General features: G+C 35.2%; 2 protein-coding genes across 3 annotated transcripts; both read right to left on the bottom strand.

Annotated features, from left to right (window-relative positions):
• Positions 1-1,047: 1,047 nt before the first annotated feature.
• fbxl14a (F-box and leucine-rich repeat protein 14a) lies at positions 1,048-3,975 on the bottom strand. The gene has a single exon (XM_051884260.1). It carries the CDS (start codon positions 2,837-2,839, stop codon positions 1,604-1,606), a length of 1,236 nt encoding a protein of 411 aa, XP_051740220.1. The 5' UTR covers positions 2,840-3,975; the 3' UTR covers positions 1,048-1,603.
• A 239-nt stretch (positions 3,976-4,214) lies between these two features.
• Positions 4,215-19,306, bottom strand: prr5a (proline rich 5a (renal)). Of its 2 annotated transcripts, none has more exons than XM_051884257.1 (10): positions 19,083-19,306; positions 15,216-15,396; positions 12,151-12,261; positions 11,987-12,067; positions 9,981-10,029; positions 9,803-9,860; positions 9,592-9,683; positions 9,366-9,506; positions 8,993-9,131; positions 4,215-7,246 (listed from the first exon to the last, which is right to left on the bottom strand). In XM_051884257.1, exons 2-10 carry the CDS (start codon positions 15,374-15,376, stop codon positions 6,708-6,710), a joined length of 1,371 nt encoding a protein of 456 aa, XP_051740217.1. In that variant the 5' UTR covers positions 15,377-15,396; positions 19,083-19,306; the 3' UTR covers positions 4,215-6,707. The 2 variants fall into 2 exon arrangements, with proteins under 2 accessions (XP_051740217.1, XP_051740218.1); XM_051884258.1 differs by lacking the exon at positions 19,083-19,306 and adding an exon at positions 15,514-15,969.
• Positions 19,307-21,006: the final 1,700 nt, after the last annotated feature.

The raw sequence follows: 21,006 nt of genomic DNA, 5'->3' as shown, positions 1-21,006 counted from the left end.
ATTCTGAAGGATCATGTGACACTGAAGACTGGAGTAATGATGCTTTTAAAATATATTAAAACTGAAGACTTTAAATTGTAATATTTCATTTGTTTTTACCAAAGAGAACTTCATTACAATATACATTTCTTAAGAGAATCACATGCTCTCTACATATCAATGTGATTTAATTTTCCTGTCATTTAAGCATGCCAATAATGGTGTTTCAATATTGTTATATATAATCTGTGTTTTAGGATTCACACATTTTTTGACTAATAAATCTCCATGAGTTTTACAGCTATTTGTCATTACAAATTTTTAAAGAAATATATTTGTATAAACTAGCACTTTTTTTTTTTTTTTTCTGATTGTGATTAGTCTGTACTTGGCAAGTATAGTAAGTGATTATATAGTTATATATGTGACCCTGGACCACAAAACCAGTCATAAGTCGCACAGGTATATTTGTAGCAATAGCCAACAATACATTGTATGGGTCAAAATTATTGATTTTTCTTTTATGCCAAAAATCATTAGGATGTTAAATAAAGATCATGTTCCATGAAGATATTTTGTAAATTTCCTACTGTAAATATATATAAAATTATTTTTGTGAGTAGATATGCATTGCTAAGCACTTCATTTGGACAACTTTAAAGGCGATTTTCTCAATATTTAAATTTTTTTTTTTGCACCCCCAGATTTTCAAAGTCATATCTCAGCCAAATATTGTCCAAACCATACATCAATGGAAGGCTTATTTATTCAGCTTTCAGATTATGTATAAATGTCAATTTTTAAAAAAAAAATTGACCCTTATGACTGGTTTTGTGGTCCTGGGTCACATATTTATATAAGCATTTTACTTGCAATTAAATGAACATAAACATTCAGTTATGTTATTTTATGTATATGCACTTTTTAGTTACTAAGTTTTTTTTTTTTTTTTAGGTGTTATTAATCTATGTGGTAGAAAAGAAATTAAATAATGAAATTATGGAAAGAAATTAAAAGCAAAAAGAATGTATCAGTGTTTTAATGATTAAAATAATAACAGGAAAACAATTTAGTTAAAAACAATTTAGCTTTAATCATTTATCATAGGAAAATAAACAGACATCTTGTAAGTCTTTAACAAGCAAACTGGCCTTTTTTTTTTCTTTAAACAAAGTTTAAATTGCATATGTTCCATTTTACCAGGGAGGAATCACATAAAACGAACAAGCAAGTTTTCCGTCCTTGTCCACACATGGTAAACTTTTTTTTTTTCTCTCTCTCCAATTTACAGTATAATGCTGGTATTTCAGGATAAATACTCAAAGGCAGTGACAAAATGCGTTTGTCAGTGGAAATGAGAATAAAAGACATTTTACCTCAATATGAAGCTCTAAAACAAAGTACAGAAAAACAAAGGCATTCAAGGGAACCATCATAACTCAGACTATACCATTAGGAAGGCTGTTCAGTGTTTTATTGCTGATTCAATTTGAACTACATCAAGCCCCTTTTCCAAACAGGCTTAGTAACAAAGTACATGATGCTGCGACTGTGCGTCTTAATAATATAATACACGTCTCTAGAAAAACAAGACATCACTGGCGACACTGAGGTAGCGTAAACGTTACGAGGCGTAGCAGGGCAGGATCTCAGAGGCGTCTCCTAAACCCTTGACCTCGGTCATTTGCCAAAGTCCCAAGTTCAACACCTTAAGGCAGGGCAGCTGCGTGATTCTCTCTAGTCCCCTTTTGGTTATTTTGGTACAGCCGTACAGGTCGATCCCGGTCAGCTGCGTCAGATGATCCGCAATGAGCTCGAGGCCCTTGTCCGTGATCCGGACGCACTGGCCGATGTTCAACGTCTTCAGTTCGTGCATCTGCCGGACCATCCTGTTGATCCCGTCGTCGCTGATGTGGCACGAGCAAAGCGACAGGGATTTGAGCTGGTACAGGCCCTGCGCGATGTAAGCCAGGCTCTGGTCGCCCACTTTATCGCAAAACGACACGTCCAGCCCGTACAGCCTCAAAGCGCCCATGGAAAGATGCATGATGCCCGTATCGCTGATGTTATCGCACGAGCGCAAGTTAAGAGTCCAGAGTTGGGTCATGTGTGACAGGTGGATCATGCCGGCGTCGGAAATTCCGCCGCAGAAGCTCAAGTTCAGGACTTTTAGCTTGTTTAGGCCCTTGGAAATGTGCTTGAGCGACAGATCGGTGAGTTTCTGACAGTCCTGCAAGGTGAGATGCTCCAAACTCAAGCAGCCCTCCGCGGCGCTGCGCGTCATGCCGGCCAGGTGCCCGATGCCCACGTCCGAAACGTGCCGGCAGCTTCTCAAGTTCAGGCTTTTGAGGTTATGAAGGCCCCAAGCGATGAGCAACAACCCCGTGTTGGTGATATTACTACACCCACCGAGATCCAACAGTTCTAGGTTCTTCAGATACTGCGCAATCCTGCCCAAACTGGAGTCGGTGATCTGTTTGCAAAGGCTGAGGTTGAGGATCCTCAATGAGGGGATGTCCTGCACAAAAGCATGACCGAGGCCGTTATCCGTTAGGTTGTAGCATCCACTCAAGTTAAGGCTCTCGATGTTGGGCATGCCCTGAATAACATAGCTAAGGCTGCGCCTCAGGCTGAGGATCTGGACTTTTTTGATCCCTCTGGTCTGGAGGCTGGGGAAGAGCGATGGGTTTGCTCTTCTCAGATGGAGTTTGGCTTCTACTCCCCTCCAGACCGATTTGTGGTACGATGCGTCTCTCCACGCCGTGCACACTTGCGCGACTCTGCCTTTGCCCTTAACGTCCAGGTAGTTGAAAATCATCGCTAAGATCTCCGGGAAAAGGCTCGAGACGTGGATCTCCATTTCTAAGAGCAGCTCGTTAGCTTAGCGAAGTTACTAGTCTGGTCTTCTGCCGGCGAGGACCGCATGTACAAAAAAATACCGGGAGAAATGTCCGAACGAAGTAAACGCACAACAAAAATAAAACACGAACGCGCTTTGTTGCATTTAAAACTTGCTGAGAGATTCATTCGCTTGGAATAACCAGCTTTCGTCGGAGTAGACGCTGTATTTGCACCGCCAGGTCTTTGTAACGACTGTTTCCAGATCGCGACACATGTTTAGTAAACATAAATGTAAATCCATGAAAAAGCTCGACGAAAAGACTTTGAAAAACGAAACGATAATGGTTGGAGAAAACAAACGATTTCGCATGAATACAAATCAGCCATTTGACGAAAACTATGGAGTCCGGTTTCCGGTAGCCTTTGTCTTCATCCTTTCAAAACGGGGAGGGTGACTGTTCACCGGGCTGTTTTTATTGTATGTAAAAAGACATTTGTTTATGTTAAAAATGTCTGAAATGTATCTAAAAACGTATTGTTTTTCTTTGAAAACATATAAATCAGTACCTTTGCTCGAATGAATTCAAATTCTGTTTATTTTAAAACAACAACAACCCCCCTATTCGTGATGGTATGTCCGACTCATTTCCGCGAATCGGTTCTTTTGAGCAGTTTCAAAGAATCGGTTCACAAAACTGATAGAAGCCTTACGTCAAAACATACTGTACGTGGTCCTTCTTACCTATGACATTTTACATTCATAAAACATAAAAATGACACTTTAAATTAATTTTTATTCATAAAAGCAGACATTCAGCTAATAAAAATAACTTAAGTCTTAAGGTTGAAAAGGTTTTGGCATGTCTAGATAATAAAATTTAAATAATTAAAATGTAAACACCAAATCTGTTTTGTGTGTTGATAAAACACACAAAATTAGGTCCTCATAACTGATATTTGGGTACTAAAATAACGTACTTTTGAGTCAAATCCTTGTTTCACTCCAAATGCTTATATGACCTCCCTAGTTTTTAGGATTTTGACGGTCTCGGTTCAAAATATAATCATTCAGATCGGTTTTATGAAGCGTTTCAAGTGATTTATTGAAAAGATTCGACTCAAAAGAATGATTCATTCACGAATCAAACTTTGCTTCCGGCTCACGTTACCGACCCCTCCGTAAACAAATACAAGCTCCAGTTATCTTTGAATACGAAATCAAACGTGAGTTTTTTCACGCTTATTTCCTATGCTTGAACCTAACTTGTTCATCTTAACGAACGAGTGACTCAAGTAAACTATAACGAAATCTAGAAAAGCAGCCATGAAATATGAGCCTGACCAGTATAAAACCCAGCCATAGCTACTCTTGTTCTTTGAAACAGTCATAAACATGAAGCATAAAAGCATTTTACTACAAATTCAGTCTTGTTGAGGTTGTCCACAGCAGCACACATGAAAGCTGATAACAAATTCAGTATGAAACAAAGCACAGACTTCAGAAATTACAGTGCAAGGTATTAAAGTACCACTGTAAACCTTTTAAATTTCTAAAAATGTTCCTTGTGTAAAAAATCTATGCAAGATATGCTCAATTTCTTTCTATAAAACTACAGAGAAATTGACCAATTTATAACCTAAGTCAAAAAGCTTCCATACATAAAAATAAGAGAAACAAAAATCACAAAACTCTTTTCCTTATCATTTTTCATACAATGGGGCGTTTATGCATCCTTTCTGTTTTATATTCTGGAATATACATTCATCCAATTATGCTTACGGTTATTTAACCCATTAAATTAACTCTTAAATTCTAAAGAAATCAGACAAAAGTCTTTTTAAATTAAGCAAATGTTATATAAAATTACCTTACAAAATAGCATATTATAGCCAATAAGTGAAATTTTCTATTTCAGTTTCATCTCACACCATTTTCTGTATTTGTACTATTTTATCAACTAGCTAAAAGGGAGTTTTTGTTAACACATTCAATTAGCAAACCCTGTTTGCTCTCTGGCAGCTCATTATCATCACATAAAAAAGCAACAAGCTTGAGAACGTACAATGTTCTGCACTATATTATCATTAGCAATAGTTATTCTCACAAATTAAGAGACTAATTTAATTTTATACCATTAAGAGTGCAGGTTAGATTGGCAATGACTTATAAGCACTAAATGTAGTTCATTTAAAGCCCTATGACAATAAATAGTGCATGAGATCAAGAGAGACAATAATGGAAGAGATTTCTACATTTAGTGATACTGTTGCCTCATAAAACAATACGTTAAGTGAGGCTCACTTAAGGTGCGGTCACATTTTGCGAGCAAAAAAGGTCAATTGTTTAATATTAATAATGTAGAGATGTTTGAAGCACAGCTCACACAGAAGTCACTTTCATACCAAGCAGCTTTCCGTTGGTCAACACGGCGAATTTGCGTGACCAACTTGAACCCGTTGCGAAATCTGTGTGGGGAAATCATTTGTGAAATTCCCGCAAAAATCACGTGGATTTCTATTGAAATGACTGGATTTTGCCTGTGAAAATTCACTGAACAACAGTAAATGTGACTGCACCTTTAAACATAAAATGAGAGACAGTAAAATACGTTTAGTGCCATCTAATCGGTAAATAGCGATTAATCGCATCTAAGATAAAAGTTTGTTTACATAATATATATGTGAATATATATATATATATATATATATATATATATATAATATTTAAATACATAATGTGTGTATGTATTAATATATTGAAACAAACTTTTATCTTAGAAGCGATTAATCGCGATTAATCAATTTGACAATCTAGTACTGTCAAATCAATTAATCGCTTCCAAGATAAGTTTGTTTACATAATATATGTGTGTATGTATTATTATATTTAAACAAACTTATCTTAGAAGCAATTAATCGCAATTAATCAATCTGACAATCTAGTACTGTCAAATCGATTAATCGTGATTAATCGCATCTAAGATAAAAGTTTGTTTACATAATGTGTGTATATATATATTATATTTAAATACATAATGTGTGTGTATATTATATTTAAACAAACTTCTTAGAAGCGATTAATCGCGATTAATCCATTTGACAATCTAGTACTGTCAAATTGATTAATTGCTTCTAAGATAAAAGTTTGTTTACATAATATATGTGTATATATATTATATTTAAATGCATGTGTGTGTGTGTGTGTATATATATTATTATATTTAAACAAACTTATCTTAGAAGCGATTAATCGCAATTAATCAATTTGACAATCTAATACTGTCAAATCGATTAATCGCTTCTAAGATAAAAGTTTGTTTACATAATATGTGTGTATATATATTACATTTAAATACATTATATGTGTGTATATATTTTATTTAAACAAACTTTAATCTTAGAAGCGATTAATCATGATTAATCAATTTGACAATCTAGTACTGTCAAATCTAATAATCGCGATCGATTGCTTCTAAGATAAAAATTTGTTTAAATATAATATATACACACATTATGTATATATATATATATATATATATATAAAAAATGTAAACACATTTTTATCTTAGAAGAGATTAATCGCGATTAATTGATTTGACAGTACTAGATTGAATAAAATGGACATATTCCATGTCTATTGTCAATGAAAATCTATGTAGAAAAATTCAAAAATTCATCCACAGGTTTAGAACATTATGAAAACAATCACTTTAAATTGAGTCCTCTCCCATTTTTCCCACAAAACAGCCTTGGCTTTTGCGCAATGCTGGAATGAAATTCCAGTTTTAAAAATACACAACGTACGGAGCTACTTCACAAGTTCACAGAAAATTGTAGTAGTTTATAATCAATCATCTGAAATGGATTCTTCACAGCAATTCATTCCATCAGCTAGTTTTCCTGCTTGTTCCAAAAGAATCAGAGCGGCAGTGGGAAAAGTCGATGAAGATTCCATCAGGATCCGATTCCAGTGAGTCCAGCCCCTGCATTACGATCGTCTCCGGACTGGAGGAGCAGCTCGGGGGTGACGAAAGGCCTTTGTCCACATCGGATGAAGCCACCTGGGCATCTGGTGGGTGCAGACACCCTGCGGAGGTGTGGATGAAGACGGGCGGAGAAATTAGAACGGGCTGTCCCGTGGCCCCTCGTACCACACCGGACAGGGTGAGGTCATGATCCAGTGAAAGTCTGGGGGTTGAGCTGGTCTCTATTCCCACAGACAGGGCCGAATAGCCCTGGTGCTCTATGCAGGAAGTGACATCGCATGCGGAGTGACGCCGGATGCCCACGCTGCCCACAGAGCTCACTTCGGAGTCGTACTCAGCCACGGGGGTCAGCATGGGGATGTTGTAGCTTTTGGAGCGCACTACTGGGTTACTGGAGGGCAGGTCTGCAGACTTGGACCAGCAATACTGCAAACGCCTCTCTGGAAAGATTTTTAAGAAATTAGTAATGGAGTAGTACAGTTCTGACTTACTTAAAATGTATCAGTGGCTGAATCACATACAGTATGAGCAGAGCGGTAAATGTTTATGGGTGGAGAACATAACAGCAAGATCTTTAAAGGGACAGTTCATCTATTTATTAAATGCAAGTTTTTTTTTAAACATCAAATTTGATATTACTGTTTCATTATGCTTTTGCTTGAATTCATGAGATTAATCACAATTTTATTCTACTGACAACCCTAGTTTTTAAACAGTATTTATTTCTAAGTGTTTATCTCTGACATATGTTTTTCTTTGAGACATAATTTGTATTTGTGTATTTTTTTTTTTATGGAGTTTCTCCTCGCCACTGTTACCTATGATATTTATTGTGGAAAGCGATTTACAAATAATTGAATGAAAAATATTTCTGTTAGGTTTATACAGCGAACATTATTATATCAGCGTATAGAAAAAAGATACAAATACAAAATAAATATTTTCCAGATATTTTTTTAAATTTAGCAAATTATTCCACAAAATAAATATTCCAAATTATAATCCACCTTTTCTACCTAACTTATTTTTCGATCTTTAAATCTAATGCTTTATCATAATTTATGATTAAATTATGATAAAATACATACTACATACTAAAATACATACAATACAAAATACTATGTTAAAATAAAAAAATGTAAAAATTTGAATACATTTTTTTTTCATTGTTTTTTCATGGTTTTCAACAATGGTAATAATAATGTTTCAATAATAATGCAAATCATAATATCAGAATGATTTTTGAAGGATCATGTGACACTGAAGACTGGAGTAATGATGCTGAAAATTCAGCTTTGCATCACAGGAATAAATAACTTTTTAAAACATATTCAAATAGAAAACAGTTATTTTTAAATTGCAATAATGTTTCACAATATTACATTTTTTTACTGTATAATAATTTTATTTATTTTATTTTATGTAAAAAAAATAATAATAATAAACGCAGCCTTGCAAATAAAAGGTGAGCATAAGAGACTTTCAAAACCATGAAAAATTCTTATTGAACCCAAACTTTTGAACAGTGGCATATTTTTTCTTCTGTTCTTTAAACTAAAAAAAAAAGTTCCAAAAAAAACAAAAAACATATATACTGCTGCTTTTTTATTTTGTGTGTACTATCCTGTTAAGGTCTTTACTTCAGAAAGAAATCAATATTAAACTATGGAGGCTAGTTTCACTGAATAAAAAATAAAAAAGGTAATTGCGACTTTTTATCTCACAATTACATCTTGTTTACATCTCGCAATTCTGACTTTTTTTCTCAGAATTGCGTGATGTAAAGTCACAATTGTGTGTTATAAAGTTATAAAGATATAAACTTGCAATTGTGACTTCTTTTCTCAGAATTGTGAAAAAAAAAGTCAGTGTTTTTTTCCTCAGAATTGGACTTTATAATATGCAATTGGGACTTTATATCACGCAATTCTGAGAAAAGAAGTCAGAATTGCGAGATATAAACTCAATTGTGAGAAAAATCTCTGAATTGGGAGATATAAACTTGCAATTGCCAGGAAAAAAGTCAGAATTGCGAGTTCATATCTCGCAATTATGACATTATAATTCGAATTGTGAGAAAAAAACGCAATTATCTTCTACATTTTTTATTCCATGGCAGAAACAAGCTTCCATATTAAAACAGACTAAATGTTGTGTCTGAAATGCTGGTTTCTGTACTCTCTCACCAATCACACAGGAGCAGTGAGAGGCGCCGCACTCATGTGAACACAGTCCCTGCGTGCTCAGGTATGGCGACACCACCGTCTGAATGAGGGACTCCAGCTTCAGGTATTCTTCACTAACACCTTTGGATTCATGAACCCCCTGAAAGATATGTAGGAGTTTCACTTTGACTCTATTAATTAGTCATTTTAGTTGAGACACACAAGGCTTATGATTAATGTCTCACTCTGTATGACACAATTGCTTTTTACCACAAATGACCTGTCTTGAAGTCACTATGTTATCATTTCTAGGTGCAGCTCATGATGGTATGGCTGGATCTTTCACATGATCTAAGAGGATTTTGAAAAGAGAATGCTTGCAGCCCATGCGTACCTGTAACACCAAAAGCATCTGGACGATGGAGGGAGGCACACGGGCTCGTGGTCTGGACAGAGCCTCCTCCAGCTTCACGTTAAGGGTGATGGTGTTTCGAAAGTGCAGCAGGGCCAGCTGACGCACTGATGGCTCCTTCCCCTGAACATGAACATGTACACAGATTCACACACCACTGCTGTCTCTGATGTCTGACCAGTAATTTCGCAGTATGACTGGACTGTACCTGGACTGGGTGGAAGATGGCTTGAAGCATAGTGAGAACATCACAAAAGAAAAAGTCCCATGTCTCAGCCAAAGAGTCCAATAACTTCTGACCTATTTTCAGGCAGAAGAGAAACAGTTTGTATTGTTTGTGAACCAAGCTAAATGCTGTGTAATGTTGCAAACATTATTTTTAATCTGAATGCGTTTGTTGTTAAAATGGGATGGTATACCTTCATAAAACCTTATTTTGTCCCGTAAAATGACCATGCCTTTAGTTAAAAGTTGATTCTGATAATGAGGAAAAAAAGAAAGAGATTATTATTTTTTTTTAATAATTTGTTTTTTTTTAAATGTAAATATTAGAACAAACACATCTCTGGAAAAACAGAATTTTAAAACATTTCTCACCTGGAGGTATTCCGTAAAGAACGAGCCCAGCTCCGTTTTCAATAGCTGCCTGATAAAATAAAATATACAATTTTTAACACATAACAAATGTTTCAGAAGATAAATCATTCTTACATATGATGTATTGGAAAATAAAGCAATTTAACTTAAATGACTGTCATGAATATGTTCAAATATTTAACCCCAAAAAGTAATGAAAAAAGCAACTATATGTATATGGGTCATTGACAAATAAGGTTTTTAAAAGTGTAAAAAACATAATAGAGATATAATTAATTTTGAAGTTTTATTAAGTGTTAACAATGAGATTATGTGGTTTTTATAATCAATTAACACTGCTTTTGTCATTTTTTACAAGATGGACACAATTTTTTTAACAAAATGGTTTTACCGAATGACACTTTTGGTTATACCGAATGACGATATTTTCAAACAATGCTAACAGACTGATATCTAGCTAGCTAGCTAACAAAAGGACAATTAAACATTTTATATTTAGTACAAGTTTTTAAAATATTACAACATTTTCAATGTTTTATAGCGGTTGCACCGAATGACCTGATGTTTCGGGACATGCGTATGAGCAAGTGAAAACAATAATTTTTCATATAGTTAAGAGAGAGTTAGTTACTTTGCTTCATGACCATTTGGTCCTTTGCAGGTGTCTGAATGATGTCACATCCTGTCACATGATACTGACCGCATGACTTGATCCAAAATGGTCCCTTTATATTGGTTACTCCGAATGACATCAATGAAATTCATTTTTCTTTCTCATAACAAAGCAACAACTTCTACACATAATTTTAATATCATTTTGGACTATGTTAATATATGATGTTATAAAATCATGCCAGAATAAAAAATATATACATTTATTTCATTTTAATCACAAATGAAAAGACTGTATTGGCCTTTGGACGGTTAAACCGAATGACCTTTTGACACTTAAAAATCTTTAAAATACCTTTATATGCAGCAAAATATAATTAAAACCTTTTGGATTCAATAAAATAAATCTAGTTGTACTACCTTAAATACTTTGGATGTCACCATTTATATTATATACAATTTTAACACCAAAAAATTATATACAGTATACACTAATGTTTATTTATTTATTTTTTTTATAGTTTTTGAAAGAAGTCTCTTCTGCTCACCAATGCTGCATTTATTTGATTAAAAATATAGTAAAACAATAATATTGTGAAGTATTATTACAATTTAAAATAGCTGTTTTGAATATATTACTTTTGATTAATAATGTGTCCTTGCTGAATAAAAATATTAATTTATTTCTTGCAAAAAAAATTAAGTTTTAATGTTACTGTATATTTATATAATATATTTTGCATAATACCGCCTGTTTTTGTACATTTTAGCATTGTTTTTGGCATTATTTTAATGACAATTAAGCACGTTTCCCCAATATACTTATTAAAGAAATGTGAAAAAATATATACTTTATTTACACAATCATTTATACATCAAGGTTGTACCATTATAATTACTATCTTTAACTTAAGCTTTTTTTATTACTGTTTTTTTTAATTACTGTGTCCAGACAGACATAGAAAATAATGAGAATCACAAACAAACCTAAAAGTAAAACAATGCCGATGCACTACAGTAATGAGAATGCTTATTTATGATATATAGAATAATATCACAAATTCAATGCAAAATTGCAATATAATTTCTAATTTTTTACTTTTGATTTTGGGGTGAAATATGATGTGGGTATGTTTTCCTTAGTTGGGGTGTTATTGCTTCACAATGTTTCTTGTAATAGTTACATAATAGCGGACTGAGGCTCTGCGTCCTCTCACAACTGTTCTGTGCTGATAATGAGAAGCCTCAGATCACAGCTGCCAGCGTGTAAAAGTGTACATTTTACACACTGCTAACAGTTACCATTATAGTGTAATAAATAATTCACAAAAAGTATAAAAATGAAAAAAAGATCAGTCTGTTGTTACAAAACAGTCAATGTTGTTTTGCCTCACCTCACGCCTTCATTGAGTGTATAGAGTTCGTTGTCTGCCAGTCCTTTCTTTTGAAATACGGCAATAACTGCGTTGTGAATGCTGCAATAAATCACACAGATGTGAAATAACATCTCAGTTTATGACACTTATGGACATGCGCTGGGCATAAAATACGCACTAACCTGTTCCATGTGGCATTAGGGCCTGATCCTCTCTCCTCTAATGAAGCCTTTTCATTTTTCCCCAGCTGACTCAGATTTGGAGAACTCACTAACTTCAACCGGTACAGAGTCCTCATGGTTCAAACAGAGGGATAAAAACACAGTACAGTTAGTCCAGAACAGCAACAACAAGTGAGAGAAGGGGAGGAGCTAGAAAGATGCAGCTACAGACGTGAAAGGGGAGGAAACTACTGTTTGACTGTTGAGAAACCAATTTCCTTCCTCCTAACATTACATTCCCATCCTTTCCTCAGTCTCTCTGTCAAACACACACGCGCACCCACCCACAAGGATAAACCAATCTTGTTTAATAGTTATGCAACACAAAAACTCCTTTCTTTCACACTCCCAGTGCAAGGGAGTGACAGCCTGCTCCTCCTGTGCAGTGAGAGGTTTTAAAATACCTCAAATCATGAGGTTTGTTCAATAGAAGTGCGTGGTATTACTTTTCTAAGCACTGAAACTTATGATTTGTGCCTAGAGGATGATAAACAAAAATAGAATATACATTTTTTTATATAATATATCTTACAGAATATATATACATTATTATTATTTTATATTAATATTATTGTATTATTCCTATATTTATATATGTATATTCAAAAATAAAAATAGGATAAAATGTCATATTTTATATAATATAGTATAAGAATAAAAAATATAGCTGCAAGCAGCAATTAAGGGTCCAAGCTCAACGGCGGCAGGATAAGTCATGCCAACATGGCTGGGAGCATCAGACCAACTGCAACAATGAGCAATTAAAGACCTATTAAGATGATTTTAGACAAAATGGCTGAAAAACTGAATACAATCACTAGGAATATGATTTAATGGTTTATCACTTTTGAGGCCAGTCTCGTAATTTTTGGTTAAACTGGTTAGACGGTGTAAGCAAAAATATCCATTTTTCATATCTCCTGACCACTAGGTGGCACAGTGGCAAAACACTGCACATACCCACAAGTCATGCTTGTGATTACACTTACCAAGTTTGGTCTGAATAAAGCATTGCGGAGATACAACAGTTTGGGAGTTTAAAAAAATGTTTTTTTTTTCCTGAAAATTCAAAATGGCCAAAAAAATGTAATGACAGAAAATGATGTCACAGGGTGCAATAGAATAGTCTTGAGCCAAGGAATCAACTTTGGACAGTTGGTGGCACTAGAGGGATTGAGTTAGAGACTGCAAATTTGCTCTGGCTAATATTCAGACTGTCATCTATCTGTGTGCCAAATTTCATAATTCATAATAGAGCAGAAAGAAAATAAAATGGATACAGTAGGTGCTAATATAACTGGTATTATTATATTTATTACAAAATTAAATAAAATTAAATTAATAAAATTAAAATGTTATTTTATGTTATATATATTTATTTTCCTAATATAAAAAAATAAAAAATATAATTAATAAAAATAAATAATATAATAAATATAAATAATCATCTTTTCACAATTTAAAAATAAATATATTTATTATTATACATATAATTATACATATATATAATTATATATATATATATATATATATATATATATATATATATATATATATATATATACACATACATACATACACATATAAAGTAACAAAATAAAAAAAATTATATATATATATATATATATATATTATTATTATTATTTATTTTATTTTTTTTTACTTTTCACTTGTTACTTTGTTATATACACTACCATTCAAAAGTTTGGAAACATTACTATTTTTAATGTTTTTGAACAGTCTCTTATGCTCATTAAGGCTGTATTTATTTCATAATAAATACAGAAAAAACAATAATATTGTGATATATTATTACAATTTAAAATTATGGTTTTCTATTTTAATATACTTTAAAATATAATTTATTTCTGTGATGCAAAGCTGAATTTTCAGCATCATTACTCCAGTCTTCAGTGTCACATGATCCTTCAGAAATCATTGTAATATGCTGATTTGATACTCAGTTATTATCAATGTTGAAAACAGTTGTGCTGCTTAATATTTTTTTGGAACCTGTGATACTTTTTTCAGGATTCATTGATGAATAAAAGGTTAAAAAGAACAGCATTTATTCAAAATATAAATCTTTTCTAACGATATAAATCTTTACTATCACTTTTTATCAATTTAACACATTCGTGCTGAATAAAAGTATTAATTTCTTTCAAAAAAAAGAAAGAGAAAAAATTACTGACCCCAAACTGTTGAACGGTAGTGTATATTGTTACAAAAGATTTCTATTTTAAATAAATGCTGATATTTTTTAACTTTTTATTCATCAAAGAATCCTGAAAAAGTATCACAGGTTATAAAATAATATTAAGCAGCACAACTGTTTCCAACATTGATAATAAATTATCATATTACAATGATTTCTGAAGGATCATGTGACACTGAAGACTGGAGTAATGATGCTGAAAATTCAGCTTTGCATCACAGAAATAAATTATATTTTAAAGTATATTAAAATAGAAAACCATAATTTTAAATTGTAATAATATTTCACATTATTGTTTTTTCTGTATTTATTATGAAATAAATGCAGCCTTAATGAGAATAAGAGACTTCGTTCAAAAACATGAAAAATAGTAATGTTTACAAACTTTTTGGTAGTGTATGCATATATAACATACATATATAACTATTACTTTTCATAGCATGTATATGCTGTGGTGGTGACTGTACTCTATTGACTTTAGCCTGGAAAATTTTGATCCATTTCCCACTGGTCCTGACTGCACTCATTGAATTTACATTAATATCGGTCTGGTTCCTGGAACTGAGTAATCTATGTTATGTCATGTCTCCTTTGGCATCATACTGCTGCTAAATAAATGTACACAAAATGGGTCCCTCAGCAGGTAGTAAATTGAGGAATGTCACACATTGTGAGAAAAATTTTAAATATGGCTTATTTAGGGTATAAGTTACAAGGGAAAACACAGGACATAAACAAATAACAGGATATGAGTATGTATAGCAGGATGTGAGCGTGTTCATAGTTCCGTTCACAACATCAGTTGTACCTCCTGAATGGATGACTGCTCCCATCCATGTGAAGATGGTGTGGCAGAGCAAACAGGGCAGAGAAGCTGAACGTGGATGATCTAGGGGCGGGTCGATCAATGTGGGCTCCGCTCAAGTTCTCCAGCATTGTTATCGAAAGGCTGCCAGATCCTCCTTTCATTCAGAACATCTCTGGTCCTTCTGATAACACAAAAGGATGAAGCAAGAGACAAAATGAGAGCGCGTTGTGGTGTTTGCTACTACTTACATCTTTAAAGGATTAGTTCACCCAAAAATGAAAATTCTGTCATTATTTACTCTCCCTCATGTTGTTCCAAACATGTATGATTTCTTTTCTTCTGCAGAACACAAAATAATTGTTATTATAATAATAATTTCTATTGTGTACTGGTCGCTCTTTTCCAAGCAATTACATTGAACAGAAACAAAAAAAACAATTAAGTATAAAAGAAATTCATACAACTTGTGTGCCTGATTCGTTAACTAATCTTTCCTTTGAATCGGATAGTTTTAATGAATCTGTTGAATAGGGCTGCCCCTAATAGTCAGCAAAAAGAGGCTTAGTCGACCAAAACTTGATTAGTCGCTTAGTTGCAGAAAAAAAAACTGGCGAAATCACGCAGTCTGTGACGGACAGATCATTAACAGCTGGTCTATGTGGTAATTACAGTAGGCTACATCGGGCAGGACATCCAAACGCTCGCCTGAAACATGTAAGTAGTAGCAACTATACGCTGCATTCACACGGGGCGTCGGCATCAACGCTTGACGGAGGGCGTGTCTGAAGCTTGGTGCTGACGCAACCATTATAGTGATAACAGCCAATCACATTAACTTCCGGTGTTGCATGAACACAATTGGCTAGCGTCTGTGCTAGGTAATTTGCATAAGGTGATCTGATTGGCTGCGTTGTCGCCTGAAAAGTTGAGAAGTCTTAAACTTCTGCCGCGTAACGCTGCATTCATACGGGGCGTCGGCGTTAACTCTTCTCATTTACTTTGAATCTGTGACGTCACGCGTTGCCAAACTGAATTGTGGGTTCCGTTGCGTTGCTTCACTCGCGTTGTTAGCAGCAGAAGTTGAAAATTTCTCAACTTTTCAAGTGCCAATGCAGGCGTCAGCCAATCAGATCGCCTTATGCAAATTCCCTAGCGGAAACGCTAGCCAATTGCTTTCATGCAAGACTGGAAAGTGATTGGCTGTTGTCACCATGATGGTTGTGTCAGCACCAAACTTCAGACACGCCCTCCATCAAGCGTTGATGCTGATGCCCCGTGTGAATGCAGCGTTACATGGCCGCTAGCTTTAACTTTAACCTAGAAAAATGTGGGCAATTCAAGTGTTTGTGCGGAGTGTGAAAGCTGAATAGTAGCACGCTTACTGCATGAAAGCTAACATAGAGGTGCCTGTGCGATCACTTGCACTTAAAGGGTTAGTTCACCCAAAAATGAAAATTGTGTCATTTATTACTCACCCTCATGCCATTCCACACCCGTAAGACCTTCGTTAATCTTCGGAATGCATATTTTTGTTGAAATCCGATAGGGAGCAATGACATTTCCTCTCTCAAGATCCATAAAGGTACTAAAAACATATTTAAATCAGTTCATGTGAGTACCGTGGTTCAATATTAATATTATAAAGCGACGAGAATATTTTTGGTGCGCCAAAAAAAACTATATAACGACTTATATAGTGATGGCCGATTTCAAAACACTGCTTCAGGAAGCTTCGGAGCATAATGAATCAGCGTGTCGAATCAGCGGTTCGGAGCGCCAAAGTCACGTGATTTATGTGAATCATGATTCGATACGCTGATTCATTACGCTCCGAAGCTTCCTGAAGCAGTGTTTTGAAATCGGCCATCACTATATAAGTCGTTATTTCGGTTTTTTTTGGCGCACCAAAAATATTCTCGTCGCTTTAATATTAATATTGAATCACTGTACTCACATGAACTGATTTAAATATATTTTTAGTACATTAATGGATCTTGAGAGAGGAAATGTCATTGCTCCCTATGTAGGCCTCACAGAGCCATCGGATTTCAACAAAAATATCTCAATTTGTGTTCCGAAGATTAACGAAGGTCTTACGGATGTGGAACGACATGAGGGTGAGTAATAAATGACATTATTTTCATTTTTGGGTGAACTAACCCTTTAAAATACTCCGTCATTTTTGGACATACAGATAAGAGTAATACATCTTTTGAATCTGTGAAGAGTCTACTTTTATTTGTGTGCACTCACAATAACAACAAAACGTTGTGCTTTTGTAAAATAATGAAAGCAAACAAGGGTGCGCTTTCTGCCAGCGTGCCAAAAAAAAAAAAAGAAACGAAAAGAACTGTGCCTCACACAGACATGAAAAATATTCCGATAGAAAGAGAAATGTATGCTTTTAAAAGAACATATTCAAATGGAAAACAAACATTCTCAGGTTATTTAATCCGTATGAAACATGCATATAGCGCGTCCACAACTGCAGAGGTGACGTGTCAGCATCGTTAACTTCATCACTGCAGCCGAAAATACAGAAAACACTATTTATCAATCAGTTATTAAAATGTTAAAGCAATCTCCTTGCTGTTTTCCCCCGACACATTTGTAATCATTACTTCTGCCGGTGCGCTGTGGCAAGCTTTATGTGTGTGCTTGAATGCTGATTAGGCTATGTAGGCATTAAAGACTCTTTATTATGATTTATATGGTTTATTAATAAACTTAAAATGAATGACTACTAGTCGACCAGAAAAATCTTTAGTCGAGGGCAGCCCTACTGTTGATCCATCTGAATTTGTTCACAAATCGGTTCTCAAATTAATTTTGAAGCTCCAGCCTCCATTCATTGTAACTGCAAAGAAATGAGCGACCTGCAAAAGAAATAAAGTCATAAAGATTAGAACGAGATGAAGGTAAGTAAATGATGAAAGAATTTTTCATTTTCGGTGAACTAGCCCTTTAAATTTCACAACTCTCTGATGCAAGCGTTAGGTAAACTGTCTAGATTATAAGGTCATGTTATAACCCGTTTATGCAACTCAGCAACAGTAAAAACTCTTACTCTTTTTAACCATTATTCTGCCGAACATTCACAAATGTCAGTTTCATTTTGTTCGCCTGTTGTAAAAGGAAGGATCGATGTGCTTGTTTACGCTATTCATTCTCCATGTGTTCCTCAGCAACACAATTCAACTCGCGCCCCCTACTGGACCAATTGGGAAGCTTCGCAAAAGAAATAGGCTACTACAACAAAAGACTTGTCTTATTGCATCAGGCTGTCATCATTTGCTCACGCGGGCGTAAGAGCTTTTTTTGAGCTCTTAAAAAACACACACACGCATCTCAACATCCTCGACCTAAATACGTGACTTTGCTTTATGTTCCACTTTCCCTGAAGCATCATGTCAGTTTCCCTTTGTTCACTGAACGTGCCAGGACACGAGCCACGATGTATTACAGGAGCAGGAGGAGTCCATTTCCCTTTCTAAAGTGTAGACAGGTAAAAGCGACGGTAAAACGACGACGTCTGGGTAAACCTGAGAAGGCTATTTGAGAGGAAGGGCATCACTTCCCATCCTGGACTGACAGATATCGCCGTTAAAACTCGATATACGAATCAAACAACTCAACTGACCGTGTTTCAATGCATCAATTTCTATTGGTTACATATTCCATCCGTAGCTATAAGTTATTCATGGCGGGGTTGACGCACTGGGTACTCAATGTACCTTATGGTGAACATGGCACTTTTGTTATTTACAAACAGCGCAACAATGCACCATTCATCCAGGGAAAAAAAGCGATATAACATGAAAACACTTCACGCAAACAGTAGTGCGTTGTAACAATGTTTCAACTCACCGTCATGTGTGTTCCGCGTGCAAAGTGAATAAGAGCAGTCAGGGATATTTAAGTAACTTCAATGAGGACGAAAGCAATAAATATGATGGACTACACTTCAGGAGAAACTAATCCATAAATGCGGATGTGGGCTTATGCGGGGTTAATGGATCATTCCTGTGGCATCCCCAATACTCGCCCCTCCTATTCGCTTCCCGAGTTGCAGACTGTCTGACCAGACGGCAGTCGAGACTGTGGGCGCGTTCACGCCCGAACACGTGCGCGCGCGCCATTGTGCGAAGGGTCAAGATGTGCTTGAAACAAAACGGAGAGATGTTAGAATGTAAAGTATCTTATTTTAGGGTTGATATGATATTAATATTAATAAAGGATTTACGAGTTCAATTTAAGAGCTCGGCAGGAAGCCATATATAATAAAATCCATATTCAATCCAATCAGTCACTGTGTGATGCTAACCAGACTGCAATCTTTATTCGGATCCCTAATTTAGATAATCCCTGCTGAGTTGAGGGTGACAGGGATATAATTTAGCACACCAGCGGTTTATCTTAAAGAGGCCGAGCAGAATTTAAATCAATTTGCTTGTCATTCTGTTATAGATACATGTAGTCATGACATTCATTTGTAGTCCAAACGGAAGGCTACTTCATCATAGGTTGCCTTTGTATTTTTAATTTTAAAAATCTAAAAGAACCGTAAGAGTTGTTTTACTATTTTATTAACGTTAGTGTTTTTAACGAATAGGTTAAGTGAATGATTCAGTGCATCCTTCATCCATAACACACAAAAATAAATTTATTCTTACAGAAAGGGCCACTGAACAGTGAACAAATCCTTTTGGTGAACGAATTTAAAGTCTCGATGAAATGGAAGTAGTGACAGATCTTTTCTTCCGTATTGTGATGTACATCTGAGTGTAATGGATTATCAAAAAAGAAAAAATGTTGGGCAGGGACTTGGTTCTATGCATCGGTTAAAGCGCTGCATGCTTTCGAAACGCTCTCGGGGTACTTTGTAGGGCTGAGACAATATATTGATTCTCGATTCGCGATTCTGGATAGATTCTGATATTTTCACTCTCGAAACGATTCTGAGCTTAGTTTTAACAGCAGATGGCGCTCTAGGCTAGTTTTTAACCGCACACTCAAATGCTCATGAAGAAGAGTGCTGGACAGTGATTGTACATCCCGCCCTGGAGCCGATTCTAAAGATTTCATTGGCCATGTCAATCACAGTAATGATTGCCTACACCAAACACTGATCCCTAATCCTATCTGTCACTGTAACCTCAGCCAATGAAATTGGTTGCAGGGCAGGATTTTTGCTGAAAAAAAAAAATCACACAGCTCAAGCGTGCTACACAGGTCCTGAAAAGTGAAGCCAAAGCATCTCGATCGCCCCCAGGTGACTGGAAGCAGTATAGGTCATAAACCCCACCCTCTCCATGTAATGTAATGGGACGTGAGACAAACTAAACAATCAAATTACACTTCAAATATTTTTTTCCAAAGACGTTTTCAGTCATTTTAGGCAGTTTTTATCACACTGGTGTTAGTTCAAGTGTTGGTTCTTTAAATAAGTTTGGTTTTAGTTAGTTATTTGTTGCTATAAAAACAGGGGTGTGACATCATGATTGACAGCTGAGATTGACAGCTTCTCTGAGTGAAATAGTCACTGAGGCGCCAATTGACTTTTTTTCCAGATCTTCGCGAGGAGATTGGAGCTTTAAATTTAATTGCTACATTTGCATAATTGTTTATTTCACACTGCCATTGTTCTGAGTTTGGGCGGGACCTTGATATCGTGGCTCCACTTCGCGCTCACTACTGTGCAAACTCAGGCTCCAAGTTCACTATGCGCAGACTCGAGACTCAAGATGTCAGCGCCATATTTGGACACTGGCGGCTTCAGTTACTACAATGG

Source organism: Ctenopharyngodon idella, chromosome 24, assembly GCF_019924925.1.
Source record: "Ctenopharyngodon idella isolate HZGC_01 chromosome 24, HZGC01, whole genome shotgun sequence".
Lineage (NCBI taxonomy): Eukaryota > Metazoa > Chordata > Actinopteri > Cypriniformes > Xenocyprididae > Ctenopharyngodon > Ctenopharyngodon idella.
The sequence above is the reverse complement of the archived record's forward strand: the minus strand, read 5'-3'. Positions and strand labels throughout refer to the sequence as shown.

Bases quoted from the DNA above. Each gene is read 5' to 3' on its own strand.
- prr5a (XM_051884257.1), bottom strand. From the start codon at position 15,376: ATGAAAGGAGGATCTGGCAGCCTTTCGATAACAATGCTGGAGAACTTG. The intron at 12,262-15,215 runs GTACAACTGATG...TTGAACCATGAG, and splicing joins AGCAGTCATCCATTCAGGAG to GACTCTGTACCGGTTGAAGT. The intron at 10,030-11,986 runs GTGAGGCAAAAC...TTATTTTATCAG, and splicing joins ACACTCAATGAAGGCGTGAG to GCAGCTATTGAAAACGGAGC.
- fbxl14a (XM_051884260.1), bottom strand. From the start codon at position 2,839: ATGGAGATCCACGTCTCGAGCCTTTTCCCGGAGATCTTAGCGATGATT.